Source organism: Achroia grisella, unplaced genomic scaffold (assembly GCF_030625045.1).
Source record: "Achroia grisella isolate CSIRO2021 unplaced genomic scaffold, CSIRO_AGI_Agris_v1 utg780, whole genome shotgun sequence".
In the NCBI taxonomy this organism is placed as follows: domain Eukaryota; kingdom Metazoa; phylum Arthropoda; class Insecta; order Lepidoptera; family Pyralidae; genus Achroia; species Achroia grisella.
In genome coordinates this window covers 3,372,283-3,389,196 of record NW_026713020.1, presented here as the reverse complement: position 1 = coordinate 3,389,196, position 16,914 = coordinate 3,372,283, and the positions used below count along the sequence as shown (strand labels likewise).

Here is a 16,914-nt window from a genome sequence, read left to right as displayed (position 1 = left end):
TTTATTGTATTACCATCCTTATTATATATATACTTAAAAACAATTACTTTATAAGTGTCGTTAAAGTCGTAACTCGCTACGCAATAACGATGAAACACTGTATGAACTAATTATATATATATCACACACACATGCATGCACCAACACTATATGTGTGAGCATACACACACGATTACACATATATATATGCATATACCAACTTATATAACAGAATGGATATCTGAGCTGAGATTCATTTATGAAACTGAGTTGGATGCGAATCCAATGCAACCTAAATGGTTCATAACACTGAGCCGTGTGACGAGTAACTGAGAGTGCACACCATATGTACGTTTGATACTGAGGAGGCTGAGTCCCTTGGTTATGTCCAACGGGATGCAGTACATTGTTATAGTAAATTATTAAACTACGTGCACAAATGAGTAACATACGGAGCTGAGTTCGATCTGAGTATTCTGAGCAGTCGCCTCCAACCACCCCTTACAGCGACCCCTGTCCTCACAACTGAGTAACAAGCATGACACTGAGCACAATCCTGAGGTCTTAAACGCCTTAGACACGGTTCAAGTTGCTTAACAGGCAACTACTGGGATCGAAGTATAGACACAACACTGAGACACACCATTTCGTCATAATTATTATAAATAACACTAAAGATTCAACAATAAACAAGTTTACGTTGTATTATAATAGTTACAAAGCACTTACTGCAATATTTTCGGGAACAAACTCGTAGAACAGCCAACCTCTTCGCCCCATTTAACAGAATGAATGAAAATGTGTTACCCTCAACTATTTTTAACAACCATCAAACGTTAGTGTATTGTACTTTCTTTCTACCGTCATAATTTAATGCACATCTTACACGAATAGATATCATATACAGACAAATATCGCGATGATTCGCGACACTCCACGCCCAGGTTTAGTATAGAAATAGAAAGAAAACATAGAATTATGATTGCTAACAGTTTAATGTAGAACAGATAACAAAATTAGTTCAATACGTACTCAAAATCAACAGTATCACATCATTGTAATCATATTCAATTAAACCTCAATCAATCAATTGCAAAACACTGAGAAGCTGAGCCGTCCATGCCTTGATTCTTTCCGCTGCCCTTTGAGATGAGAGTCTCTTCGGTCTAAGGTGAGTCTCTTCCGTTAGGGACTGAGATGGTGCTGAAGTGCCATTGTTCTTAGTAGCCTGTGTCCTGTCTTTTGGAGAGCCAGTGGCATGGGGTGTTGCTAATTCCTCGGAAGCTTTAGTTGGAGGCATTTGAGAGTTGCTTTCTGTTGATATTTCTGACTCAATTTCTAATGGATAGAGATGACCTATCGACCTGGTCAGGGTCTCATGTGGGGAGGTAGTGACTTTGGCTACACGGACCTTCCCATCGGCGCTCTTTACTATGCCTGATACTCTGCCGACTTTCCATAGCGCTCTGTTAGCATCGCCTTTTATCTGTACTAAATCTCCTATATTTGGGGTAGAATCTACCGTTATACGAGGTTGACGATGCACAGATCTGCGATCTCTTAGACTAGCCAGGTACTGATTGGAGAACATGTCAATATATTCCCTCAAAATATGTTGACCTCTTTTCCAGCCCTCGACCAAATTGGATTTTGTGATCGTAGCTGATTCTAAGAACTCCTTATCTGAAGTTACAAGTATAGAAGGACCACCTGTTCGTAGGAAATCTGCAGGTGTTAAAACGTGCTCTAATTCTTCACCGACTACAGTAAGTGGCCGTGAATTTACGACCGCCTCAATTTCCTTAATAATCGTACCTAACTGAGAACGATTTAACATATGTTTGTCAACTGTTTTCTTTAAGCAGTTCTTGACAATACCGATCAATCTTTCGTAAAATCCGCCGAACCAGGGCGCGAGTTCAGGAATAAATCTCCACTTTATTCGATTCGTTACACAGTAATCCCCAGTGAGGACATCGGCTGCAAGTTTGAATTGCAGAGCGTTATCTGAGATGATTAATTTGGGGACGCCTCTAGAAACAAACCTCCTTAATCCTAACAAACACTCCTCTGCAGTCAAATCTTTTACGAGCTCCATATGTATAGCTCTCACAGCTAAACAGGTGTATAAGGAAATCCAACGTTTCTCCAAACAACCATTCGTATCCACCAACACGGGCCCAAAATAATCAAGACCTACGTAAGAGAATGGTTCACTATAAGTGACTCTTTCGGGTGGTAATGGGGCCATGGGTGGCAATCTATAAGGACCTCCTGAGTATTTCTTACATGCTGGACACTGTCTGAGAAGTTTTTGTACTTGCATTCTACCTCTGGGTATCCAGTACTGTTTTCTAATAATAGCAAGAGTATGAGACACTCCTACGTGATAATTTCTCCGGTGTGCATCCTCGATTATCTTTGATGTGAAAGCGTGATCTTTAGGTAATAATATCGGGTGTTTCTGGCTATGCGACCAATCTGTATTCTGTAGTCTCCCACGACATCTGAGTATACCGTCCTCGTCTTTGTACACGTCAAGAGCTCTCACAAGATCTGTCTTCATACCCGTAAGTTCCTTCGAGAAACATTCCTTCTGAACTTGTCGGATCTGATCAATGTGATTATTTGAAATATTTGTCAAACTATAATCTGATGTTAAATGGTTTTTATCGACTTCCATTTATTCAATGACCGCAGTACGCTGAACTGTCTGTGGAATGTTTTCATTTATTTGAGAGTGAGTTTCTATTTGTTGTTCGGAGCTATCTATTGTATATTCTTGTGGCTCTGTTTCCGAAGGATCCTCCCGGCCCGCGACAACTTGAATGTGTGTATCTAACTCGTTGTCTTTTTGTGTATTTCTCGGCCAGTACATTGGATCGCTGTATAAAAAATCTGGACCTATCAACCAACGTTGCGCACTTTCAGCAGAAATATTGGGTCGTGTTGCTACATCGGCGGGATTCATATGTGAAGGTACGTACCGAATATGTGGATTGCAATTTAATTTAATTTCGTCAACGCGTTTCGCCACAAATGGCAGCAAAAGTTTTTCTGAGTTACACCAATTTACGACTATCTGACTATCTGACCACAGGTAAGTTTTAGAGATTGGAAGTCTTGAGTGTTTAAGAACAGTTTTGATGAGCCGGCTTCCGTTTAAAGCCCCCAATAATTCCAACTACGGTATATGAAGATTAGTCTGATCCTTTTTGCTTATTAAACGTGATTTCCCCTATTATGAAGGAAATTTCGCTTTTATTCTGGTGAGTGCTACGTAAGTACACGGCAGCCGCGTAAGTTTGTAGCGATGCGTCTGCGAATGCGTGAAGTTCGTGCTTTATGGAGGTATTAAAATCTTCCTTTCCGATTGCGAAACGAGGAACACTAATGTATCTAATTAGTTTCAAGCCTGCACTGGCCGTTTGCCATTCTACGAGAGCTTCTTCAGCTAACTCAGTGTCCCAGTCATATTTTTGACTCCAGAGATTTTGTAGATACAACTTCATAGGTAAAACAATCGGTGTTACAAAACCACATGGATCAAATATGGAAGCTACTAGTCCCAAGATTTCTCGTTTTGTCCTAATTTGGTTTACTTTATCTTGATCTAACTGAAAATTCAGCTTCAACATGTCGTTTAGAAGATCCCATTCCAGGCCTAGCACTTTCATACGTTCTGTTGTCTTAGCTCGAAATTGTAAGGGAATAGTCTCGTTGAACTGCTCTGAATTAGAATTCCACTCACGAATATTCATAGAAAGATCGTCAAATGCCCTTTTGACACCATTATACAACTTCTCAGCATTTTCCACTGAATCTGTGCCTGTAACTAAATTGTCAACGTAAATATTTTCCGCGACTTGCTTGAAGACTGCACTGTCACTCCTTTTCAAATGGTGTCGTATGGTGGCATTTAGAAGGAAAGGGAATAGAATAGAATAGAATATTAACTTTCACTTATATTAACAAAATTTGTAAAATGGACACACTACACAATACTATGGCCGGTATGTTGGAGCATTTTAACAAAACTATGGCTGATTTCAAGAGTCAGTTGGAGAAGGCAAGAAACACACCCACTACTATATCCTCACTGGAGTCAGAGTTCGACACATTCCGGAGTTTCACTACCACAGCACTCACAAATCTTCAGAAACAAGTGGAATTGGTTGCTCGTCAACAAGATCAGATGGAGATGCGTAGTCGACGCAAAATCTTATTGCTGCATGGTGTCACCGAGTCTCAGAAGGAAAATGTTGCCCAGGTATTATCAAAGGTTGTCATTGATAGGCTGCAAATAGATGACTTTTCAGCTGATCAAATCCGTCGCTGTAGCCGCCTTGGTCGCTCCATTAAAGACAAACCTCGTCCCATTCTTGTTAAGTTCCGCGATTTGGATATTAAAGACGAAATATGGCACTCCAAGACTAAGCTCAAAGGTACCGGTATTACTATGTCCGAGTTTTTGACTGCAACTAGACACAGCGTTTTCATGGCGGCGAGACAACTGTTTGGAATAAAAAAGTGTTGGACACAGGACGGGTTCATTATCGTTGCTGGTGAAGATGGAACAAGGCATCGTATAAGTAGCACCGACGAACTAAACCAGTTGATGAGCCTGTCGCCACCTCCAGCAGTGCATTCTGTTTCAACTCCTAATAATACAAAGGACTCTGGCGTCATCACGACACGCTCAAAGCGCCATAAAAAGTAGGATAGTTCATAGTTTTTTATAGTCCATATTGAGTTTCCATTATGTTTGTACTATTCACGATCATAGTTACTTTACTTTATTTATGTACCTCTAAATCACACTTTATTAATTTACCGACAAATTACTTTTATTTTATAATTATTTTGTAAACAGACATGTCAATCAATTTTTTGCCAGCTCGTAACTGACAAACGTCAAATTGATCGTCATTCATTCAGTCATTGAAACGTCAAATACGTTCTGTCAAATTCATTCATGTCATCATAGTGTTGTCTGTAATAAAGTAACTAATATTTGCAACGTTCCGTTACATGCACTTATAATCTTTAGATATTTCTATAGGTTGTTATTAGTATTAAATATACATATATATATATTTTTTAATTTAATTAACAGGTAGATAAGATCTTGGGATCTTGATTTAAGTTTAATTACATTAGTAATAAGTTTAGTACTTTTATAGATAATTCTTTTTTTTTTTTGTTAACTTTTTCTTGTATAGGTATAATATATATTTATTAAGGTTTATTTATGTTGGAAGATGATAATTATTCTTCGTCTTCAAATTCATCTTCTAGTTATAATTCTACATACTGTGATATTATTCCCCTTGAGATTTTAAATGTTAATTTAGATAAAACAAATAAAAATTTTAATGTGGTGCATATTAATGCCCAAAGTATTCCGGCCCACTTTCCAGATTTTTTAACATCTTTCAATGTTGAGAATTTACACGCGATTTTGATATCAGAATCATGGCTAAAGCCGTGTCTCCCATCAGTGTCATACTCTTTACCCGGCTTTAATCTGATTCGTAATGATCGAATAAAGGGGGGTGGTGGAGGAGTTGCCATCTATCTTCGTGCTCATTTATCCTATAATATTATCCTGTCCTCTGATATTTCCAATCCCTCCCTTGAACCAGAATTTCTTTTCATCAATGTTGATTTCTCACACTCTAAAACTCTTCTAGGTGTTTTCTATAGTCCCTCGTCCTCTATTGACTACTTCTCTTTTCTAGAAAACACTCTTGAAAGTCTAATCCCCTCCTTTAATCATACCATTATTATGGGTGATTTTAATACATGCCTCCTTAAAAATGACTACCGTTCAAACCGACTAAGGTGTCTTGCAAATTCATGTAATCTCAACATACTACCTCTACAGCCGACTCATTTCTTTCCTAACTGCAATCCTTCCCTTCTAGACCTTATGCTTGTCTCCTCTCGTGATCACGTGGCTAGACATGGTCAGTGTTCCGCTGAAGCTTTTTCCTACCATGACCTCATCTATATTTCCTATAAAATCCGTCCTCCTAAAGTTAGGCATAAATTCTTAATGCGGCGTAGTTTTGGTAACATTGATCAGGAAAGTTTGAGGAACGATGCAGCTGCAGTCGACTGGGTAGCAGTTCATAATACAAAATTGGTTGACGACCAAATTAAATTATTCAACTCTATTTTATTGGAACTATATGATCGGCATGCTCCCGTACGACCAGTACGAGTTAAGCATCTCCCTGCACCTTGGTTGACCGACGAGATCAAAACCCTTCAAATAAAAAAAAATAGAGCCAAAGCCAAATTTAGGTCAAACCCCGATAAATACCGAGAATATTACATTCGGGCAAGAAATCTCTGCAATAGAGCTTGTAGGAATGCTCAACATCGCCACATTCATAATTCTGTAGAGGATAGTGATCCGGCTAAGGTCTGGAGATTTCTTAGATCACTAGGAGTTGGAAAAACCCATAGTCCCGGACAGAATAACATAGACGTCGAAAGTCTTAACAAGCATTTCTGCTCTTCTGTTGTGTTTGACAACAACGATAAATTAAGCACACTAAATGTTCTTTCTACCTTCTCAACTCCTGACATATCTCCTTTTTCTTTCAGTCAATTTACCGATTGTGATGTTAAGAAGAATATACTTGCCATAACCACGAATGCCATGGGTAATGATAGTATTAGTCGTAATATGATCATTCCTATCCTTGACATTATCCTTCCTACTGTAACAATTATACTCAATAATTCTATTTCCTCTGCCATATTTCCTTCCACGTGGAAAGATGCACATATAATACCTCTCCCCAAAAATAAAAATCCTTTGACCTTTTCAGAATACCGACCCATCTCTATTCTACCATTCCTATCTAAGGTTTTAGAACGCCTTGTTCACAAACAGCTATATAATTTCCTTTCTGTGAACAATCTCCTTAATCCACTCCAGTCTGGTTTCCGTCCTGGTCATAGTACGACTACCGCTCTCATCAAGATCACCGATGATATTCGGCTTGGCATGGACAAATCGCAACTGACAGTGCTAACGCTATTAGATTTCAGTAATGCGTTCAATACTGTTGATTTCGACATTTTACTCAGTATACTTAGTTCTCTTAACATATCTCCAACGGTGATTGAATGGTTTCATACTTACCTGTATGGGCGCCGGCAGCGTATTCGTATCGAGGATATCTGTTCATCCTGGTGCACAACGACTGCGGGCGTACCTCAGGGTGGCGTTTTATCTCCTCTTCTCTTCGCAATGTTTATCAATTCTATCACACTTCATCTTCGTTCATCCTACCACCTCTATGCAGACGATTTACAAATTTATTCTCAAGGCACTTTGTCCAATATCAATGATACGATTCGTGATATTAATCTTGACCTCATCTATATCTCTGATTGGAGCAAAGCCTATAGCCTTATTATTAATCCAAAAAAAAACACAATGTATCATAATTGGAAGCCCATATTTTATGTCTAAATTAAATAAAACAAGTCTCCCGCCTATTACCTTCAATGGCCATGTCATTGAATTCAGTGCCCAGGTAAAAAACCTCGGTATTTATTTCGATGAAACATTATCATGGTCGCACCAAATTTCGCAATTAAGTCGTAAAATATTTGGGTCTCTCGGAAGCCTAAATAGATTGCGAAATTTCCTGCCAGTAGTTACCAAGACTGCGCTCGCACATTCGTTGTTACTCCCAATCCTAGATTATGCAGGTTCCTGCTATGTAAATCTTACTGAAGAACAATTGAATAAACTTGAGCGACTCCAAAACATTTGTATACGATTCATATTTGGTCTTCGTAAGTATGACCACATATCTCAATTTCGCAAACAACTCAAGTGGCTTCCCATTCGTCTTCGCAGGAACTACCATATTCTATCCCTCCTTTATACAATCCTCTCCCACCCTCATACTCCTCAATACTTAAAAAGGAACTTTCAGTTCCATTCTAAACACCCGGGTTCTGAATTACGCAGCACAAGAAGCCTCTGTCTTACCTTCCCACCTCATTCTTCTAAATATTACGCTGATTCTTTTACTGTACAAGCTATTCGTCTCTGGAACTCCTTACCACTTCCCATTCGATCAGCACAATCATATGCCATTTTTCAAAAATTATTAAAATCGCATTATCTATCCCTGTAATAGAATAATAACACGTCCTCTCGTCCATTATTATGTAGTATATGTATGTATATTGTATGTATTGGTGTGTAAGTTTATTTATTTATGTTTATAAAATGTATGTTTATCTATAATTGTATAATAAATACAGTGTTTAGTGCGCCTCCTACCTTCTCTCTTTATGTAAATACTCTCTGTTAGCACCGGTTGTCTGTAAGAGATTGCTGATAGCGATAAGACCGCCTTTTGTAAAACATTTATTTTCATTGTTTTATATCTGTCCTATGTTTATGTATGCGCAATAAAGAGTTATTATTATTATTATTATTAATAGAAAATCATTTATTCAAATAAACTTAATTTAAGCACTTTTGAATAGTCATAACAATTTGTTTTTTATCTACCACTCGTTCGGAAAGCTGTACCATCACAAGCAGAACGAGCAAGAAACTTGCGTGTTGCTCTCCCAAATAATCCTTGTAAGCCCACATCTACAAGTCGAAACGTGTGAACACAAACCACCAACAAGCACCAATCCTTTGGGTCAAATACAATCATGCAATAAGATTAAACCAGTCGCAGTGATAAGAGCAGACCAGTCCCTACAAGCAGCACTCGTTCACGAGTATGACGGATGAGCCAGCCATCACTGCGCTCGACCATATCTTAGGGCTTGATATCACTCCAAAAGGCACTCTACAGAATCTATGTTGTAATATCCTGAGGAGATAGATCCCTTCCTGCAGATTTTGTCCATAAAAATCGTGTTACATCTCGGTCTTCGTTCTGTAAACCGATCTGTAAAAATGCCTTTTCGACATCTGCGACAATGCCTATTCGATGTTCCCTAAAGCGAATCAAAAGACCTGTAAGATCCTCTAGCATGAGTGGTCCTCGACATAGGCATTCATTCAGACTTTTATTGCCCTTTGTCTTGGAAGATGCGTCGTACACCAAACGTAACTTTGGATGCTCGACAGGTACAGATGGATCTGGCACCATCTCTATAATGCCCCTTTTCAATTGATCCTGAATAATGTCGTTGTATCTTTGGATTGTATCGTCATCAAGTCTCTTCAACAAACTCGTTAATCTACCACGAGCCAACCCATAATTTGATGGTAAAAGCGGAGGGTATGCGACCCACGGCCATTTGACATAATACCTATTATTTAAATATTGCGTCGTCTCATTAAATTGCCGAACAGCTTCATCCTCGCGGGAGACCTTCGGAGAGTCCATAATTCCGATTGACTCTAAATCCCATAGTCTTTTCATATCGTCACTCTTTAAAGGAACATCAGGGACGTAGAAACTGTCGAATTCAATACCGGACTGAAAATAAGTTAATATCTGGGAAGCGTCTTTCCGAAGTAGAATAACGGCCAGAAAAAATCCATCTTTTTTATCAAGGTCAAGCCTAACTCCTCCTCTGCCGTAACTCCTTCTACCCTTATCTTTTTCTTTTAATGGGAACTTCTTAAACGTGGACTGCGCCCCTCGCTGATTTTCTGTTCGAACATGTAGGGATTCTAGTGTAAATTTCCCAGCGTCCTCTTTACTAGTGGATCCTTCTGTCGAAAATGTTTCTTCTTTCATCCTACTTGACGCTTCTCGTGCGGATATAATATGTTCCAAATGACGTCTAATATTCTCTATGGAATCTGTTTCGGTTCCCATTTTCATTCGAAGTTCATAAATTAAATCCTCTGAAAAATTTTTGCATGATCATCACTCTGAGGTGGTTATGGCTAACGTCTTCACCTAAAGAACTCAGTACTCTAAGATGTCTCTCAATTTCATTTAAGACCCGTCGACAATCTGCAACCGATTTATCTGCCGTCCTTATTCTATACAACGCTGCATAATGAGCATCAATTATTGTCCCAGGTTTTCCATACCTTTCTTTAAGGGTAGATACCCGCTATCTGATAATTTTTATTTGTCATGTCTAAACCTTCAATTGCTCTTTTCGCTTCACCTTCAAGTACCGATTGTAGATACAACAGTTTGTCTACCTCACTAATATTTCTACTGTCTACATTCGATGAGAATTGGTCCCTGAAAGGATGCCATTTTAAAACGTCTCCATTGAACTTGGCCAGTTCCTTTTTTGGCAACTTACTGGCAACATTGAGTTCTCTACAGTATTAAATGTCGAAAATGGTTCGCTGTTCACCTTTTGATTCACCCTATGATTGAGCTCTGTTACCAATTCTTCCCCTTTTATCTGAATATCCGTATATTTTGCTAAATCATCAGGCGATGTTACCTCTACCAACTTATAATAATTATACGTTTCAGCAACGAAGCGGTCTATGGCAGATTTCAATTTTATTGAAACAATTTTAGCGTCATCTAAGTCAATGCCGTCTGATTTTAATTTAATTAACATGTCCTGACCAGTATCTATAAGAGATTCGACGTTTGGTAAGAATAGATTCATTCTAGTTTTAATCAACTCCTCCATCACTACAAAATTAAAGGACCAGCTCACTTCACTCAAATAAACCAACTATTCGAACAGGCTACTGAACACCCCTTTAACGTAGCTGATTGTACAACTGTGGGTCCCAACTGTAACAACGAGTTAGGATATCTGAGACATCTAAAGTAGGTATTTGTGCTTATGTAAACTGAATTCACTGTGAAACGATAATGTGCCAAGAAACAATTTGTATCATTGATTGAGAGATCGCTGCCATACTTCCAACAAGTGTATATGTAGTAAAATAATCAATTAAAATAACATAATATTTATAGCGATTTACATATTGTTGTAAACATTATCCATACATAACAATTCGTATGTACAAATTTTACTTGTTTACTAATATAAATTGTAATCTTTAAAACCACTGATCCATTTTTTTTTCTCTTAATTTATTCGCCAACAAAAATAACACTATTCTTATATGATATAATTATATTCCATGAAAAAATTTTAGAAAAAGTTTGTATATAAAATAAATATAGAATACAATTGTTCACAGTGCCTATTATTTCATTATAAATTTTTGTAGGTAATGTATTTGTTCAAAATAAAATTGTCTATGGTCCGTGATTACAATAGCCGCTGTCAGAAACGGTTCGATATTCACTCGTGTAATTTTTGATAAAGACAAGTAAGTATCTAGATCGAATCAAAAAAATAATATGAGGAGCCTGTGTACATTACTACGACAAATTACTACGATAAATAATACCCTAAACAGAAAACTACAATTTATGTTTTCCAAAGGATAAGAGGGTAGGTATAATATTTTCATATACGTGTGTCCACATCGATCCCAGCACCTCCACCATGTCGTTAAAGTCGTAACTCGCTACGCAATAACGATGAAACACTGTATGAACTAATTATATATATATCACACACACATGCATGCACCAACACTATATGTGTGAGCATACACACACGATTACACATATATATATGCATATACCAACTTATATAACAGAATGGATATCTGAGCTGAGATTCATTTATGAAACTGAGTTGGATGCGAATCCAATGCAACCTAAATGGTTCATAACACTGAGCCGTGTGACGAGTAACTGAGAGTGCACACCATATGTACGTTTGATACTGAGGAGGCTGAGTCCCTTGGTTATGTCCAACGGGATGCAGTACATTGTTATAGTAAATTATTAAACTACGTGCACAAATGAGTAACATACGGAGCTGAGTTCGATCTGAGTATTCTGAGCAGTCGCCTCCAACCACCCCTTACAGCGACCCCTGTCCTCACAACTGAGTAACAAGCATGACACTGAGCACAATCCTGAGGTCTTAAACGCCTTAGACACGGTTCAAGTTGCTTAACAGGCAACTACTGGGATCGAAGTATAGACACAACACTGAGACACACCATTTCGTCATAATTATTATAAATAACACTAAAGATTCAACAATAAACAAGTTTATGTTGTATTATAATAGTTACAAAGCACTTACTGCAATATTTTCGGGAACAAACTCGTAGAACAGCCAACCTCTTCGCCCCATTTAACAGAATGAATGAAAATGTGTTACCCTCAACTATTTTTAACAACCATCAAACGTTAGTGTATTGTACTTTCTTTCTACCGTCATAATTTAATGCACATCTTACACGAATAGATATCATATACAGACAAATATCGCGATGATTCGCGACAATAAGATTACTGTAATTTGTAACCTGATTAGTCAACTGTTTACTGCTATTACATTAATAATATTATGTCCTTAATTTCCGTGAAATACAGCTACACTACAAAGCAATGGGTGCTAAGATATGGAAGATCAAAATCCTAGACCGCAAATGAGGTACATAACGAACTCGGAACGTAAAGACTTCTTTGTATAGTGATTAACACAAATTGCGACTAACGGATACCTCCAATCTGTTTTTGCGAGAACATTCATTATTAAAATTGCTAACGTTTACCTTCTGCGATTTTAAAATAAAAATCTGGGAATTTTGTTGATTAGCAGCCATGTGGAAGGTGATGAAATGAAATGAATGTTGAGAAAGTGAAATTCTATTTAATTTGTTATCAAAATTTCATTGTCTTCTGTGTTAAAGAAAAATGTATCGCTGACATTTAAAAATTAGCAAGTATAGCATAGTATAGTACTAGTAAAGTATAGTTTTTGTATGTCTGTAAACAGTTTACGGACATTCGAAGAATATAAGGTTAATGTTTATATATATATGTACCATTATAATGTTATGTAGTTCTTAAGAGATGCATAGCCGACAATTATAATATGATATCTCAGGACTGTGAATTTCACACAGAGCCATCTAGTCTGAAACTAAGCAGAGCCTATATTATGGGTACTGAACAACTGTTATAAATACATAAATATATTTTTTGGTAATTACATACATAATATACAATGACAACACCCAGGCCGATACAAATAATCATAAATACATATACATAAATACAAATATTTGTATCGTGTGAGGAATCGAACCAGTGATCATCGATACCAAGGAGGTATGCTAAACCTAAACCACGGTTGGACAATCTGCAGACAACACATTAAAAAAAATGTGTTGTCTGCAGATTGTCTAACATTAGACTTATTTAATATTTATAACGTACAAATATCAGTATTATACATATGTATTATATGTAAGTGTAGATTACATTGGATTATTAGATTAATATTCCAAAAGCCACAACTGACACAACAACTGTCACATGTCAATCTTCGACTCGCCCTCGAATCATGTCCAATCCATTGAGTACGAAATCCGATAGTTCACAGTTCTCTCGTAATTTGCCTGTCTAGGGTTGACTCTCACTACTGTTTTGTGTTGTTAAAATTTCTCTCTTTTTAATTTCTTCTAAAACTAAAAATCTTATATATTTGAAAAACTATAAACAACAACTGAAATTATCCACGGAATTTCGTATAAGCTGTACTTTAATAATTTGTTTAATGTCAATTTTTTTCTTTTATATTGTATGATTAATACGGTATGTTTAATTTATGTATTATAATTATTAGAAAAACATTAATTATCAATCTACTTCAGGAGGAGGATTATCAATTAATCTATATTTTTATGATTTCACCGTCAAATTCTGGAGTGATTATAATGATTTCTGTAATATACATAGAAATTATGAATGTTGTAACTATGGGATAACATCTTAAATTATTGACATTAAAAAGTATACAACGCCTTGCCTTACTTCCTGATGGTCGCGGGTTAGATTCACGTTGCAAACATTTGTATTTATAAGTATTATTGTTTGAATCGGTCCGGGTGTTTTCTTCGTATATTATGTATGTATTTACAAAAAAAATCGAAGTATTTATATCAGTTATCTAGTACCCATAACACAAGCTCTGCTTACTGTGGGACTAGATGGCGCTGTGTTATTTGTACAAGGTTATTTATTTATAAAAAGAAAGTGTTAGTTTTTTTTATTTTGCTAACCCTAGAAAATCATAATCATAGTCGCTGAGATGGCGTCAACGGTAGCTGATGTCATGTGACATGGGCTCCCTCCCGCTGTGTTGCCAGATTTGTTTTTTTGATATTGTTATTTCATAATTCTGGAGTGTATTACTGTATTTACTTTTACTATATTAAAGCTTATATTTAGGGTATTACCCCTTATAAAATAAACATTATTATACATAATGATATTTTTATAAAATCAACAAATATTTAATTGATTTACAAATTATTTCAATTACAGAAATATACATTATTAATTAGAAACGTAACTGTCTTTTATTTAAATTATGTTCCCATTGTTAAATGATGGTAAGGTTCTTCGAATTAAACTGTATAATCTGTGTAATGAAACTGTGATCTCACAATTATTGCCACAAGTCTTTTATTATATAAAACCCCAAATATATAAAAATCACCTCATGGCATCTTTCTAAAGTCGTATTTCCACACCTACAAAAATGAACGGGTGGCTCGCTAGTTATACATATGAGTATAGAGAATTGATTTAAGACAAAGAAATGCAATAGATAATTTTTTGTAACAAAATATGGGAGTCGTAAGAAACGGAAGAAGACAAGTGTATTACATGTAAATCACAACCAGGCCGTTATGTTCGCAATCAACAGTTTAAAATGGACCACGACCGCAGGCTCTATTTGCCCCGGCTTCCTCCAGTTAATGACGTCATAAAAAATAAAACCCACCGCTTAGAACTCCGTCAGTCAGAAAAACTGAGCATTTTTCTCCTTGCGATGCAGTGATGCAGAAAATTACAAATGTCTGCTTTTTTTTTAGAAAAAATAACCCTTTCAACGATGTCGTTGATGGTGTGGTGTTTTAGAAGCCACTTACGGAATAAGTAAATAATTAATATGCCTTTGTTTTTCCTCTTTTTTGTAATAAATATGTGTATACTTTAGATGGGTACATATGTGGTAAATATGAATTCTATAGTAAAAGATACGATAATTTCAAGAGATACACTACATAAATGTACTAACTACTCGTATTTATCTATGTAAATTATATGCTTATTCGGGAATAATATTTTCATACATCTATCCATTGCCTTGTTATACTACTTTCCATGCCATGATACTTAGGGTTTATTGTTACTCTATGAATATTTTTTCTTTTCACTATGCCTAAATAATTAATATTTAATTATTTTTGACAAAATTACGGCGCTATTCGCATATCATTACGAAATATGACAAAATTCAATCCGCATATATTTAAATATTGTTGGTTCCAATACTTCCAGAATAAGCTTTAAAGACATACCGACATTACCATGAAAATTAAAAAGTATTTCACCGGCGCATCGCCAAGACACTGATCAGAATTTACGGCATATTGAAGAGAATAAGGAAAAGCGTGGAACGTTTCTTTTTCGAGCTTTCGTAAAATAATTTCTGTAATATATTAATTTGAAATGAGCCTTAAGACGATTTTTATTGCTACGCCTCTTATTGACACTAAGTGAATTAGATTCTTATAAGATGATGTTATTTTATATAATATTTATGTATGATGGAATAAAACCCTACTTCTATGTAATTATGTAAAGAAGTTGATTTATGACAAATTAATTTAAGTTGCTTGATAGATAAGACATTTCTTAAAACTTTTATTCAATTAAAAATAATCATTATTGTAATATTTATGTAAATATATAATTGTGTAATTGTTTATTATTGAATAGATAATAAATATGTAGGATATATATTAGTAGTAAAACAATGTCTAAAAAAATATCGTTTTAACCCGAATTTTTGCTGTGACATAATCTGGCAGGTACCAAAAAATGTATGTATTGTTTGTATATTTATATTTTTGACTGTTATCAATTCACATAAACTGAGTAAAATGTGAGCAAATGTTGAGGTCACATATTGTTGATAGTTGGCATTGCCTCTTGTTTCCATATCTGGAAGAAAATTCATACTATTAATTTATAGTATATTAATAAGATAAGGAACGAGGATGAAAGTAATATTATATGTGTATGTACATCTACCGTTGCAATACGTCTTTTATTATTTATTAATATATGGTAGACCTATATCCTTATATACACCTTTTACTTTATCCACTTTATCAATTCTTAAAAGAAATATATTGTACGTCTGCGTGTAGGTCAAAAAAAAGCCTATTAAAAAAATAGGTAAAAACTGTTTTAAACTTTATTCAAGATTTTTTTATCGTTTTAGCTATTTTCTATATATTATATTATTCATTTTATAAATTTTTAATTTAAAAGATGTGTACAATTAGACTGTATTATATGGTATTTCAATATTCGTCCTTATTGGAAACAATATAGGACAAATATTTCAATCTATCAATACTTTATTGTTTTGGACATGAATTGTGACAAAGTTCTCTATTAGAACTGATTTTGGGGCAAATATAAAAGGGGTCTTTCATATTCCTTTCCGGATGTTACATTTGTCATAATGCTAGAGAAAGTGTTCGTTTAGTATGAACATCCACATGCAATGTTGCATTGTATCTAAAATCTAATTGATTCATTGTAAGTAATTTTTCAATTTGTCGTATAATATTATATAACATATTAATATATAATGTATATATATATATATATATACATGTTATAAAAAAATTATTTAGATAAAATTTGGAATGTCAAATTACATATTCAAATTTTTTTTTCAAACTTACTTTAACCATTTCACACCACACACACCATTTTGGAACCATTATATGTGTAATGAATAGTAAAAATATTTTTTATATTTTTTTAAGACGTAAAGAAATATATAACGCGTAACAACCACGCAACGGAATACAGTGAA

The 16,914-nt window shown here is 35.5% G+C and overlaps 2 protein-coding genes across 2 annotated transcripts; one reads left to right on the top strand and one right to left on the bottom strand.

Annotated features, from left to right (window-relative positions):
- Positions 1–1,057: 1,057 nt before the first annotated feature.
- LOC131851029 (uncharacterized) lies at positions 1,058–2,662 on the bottom strand. Its single transcript, XM_059201453.1, has one exon. It carries the CDS (start codon positions 2,660–2,662, stop codon positions 1,058–1,060), a length of 1,605 nt encoding a protein of 534 aa, XP_059057436.1.
- Positions 2,663–3,941: 1,279 nt separating this feature from the next.
- LOC131851102 (protein unc-13 homolog C-like) lies at positions 3,942–4,878 on the top strand. The gene has a single exon (XM_059201532.1). The coding sequence runs from the start codon at positions 3,965–3,967 to the stop codon at positions 4,697–4,699; it is 735 nt and encodes a 244-aa protein (XP_059057515.1). The 5' UTR covers positions 3,942–3,964; the 3' UTR covers positions 4,700–4,878.
- The last annotated feature ends 12,036 nt before the right edge of the window (positions 4,879–16,914 follow it).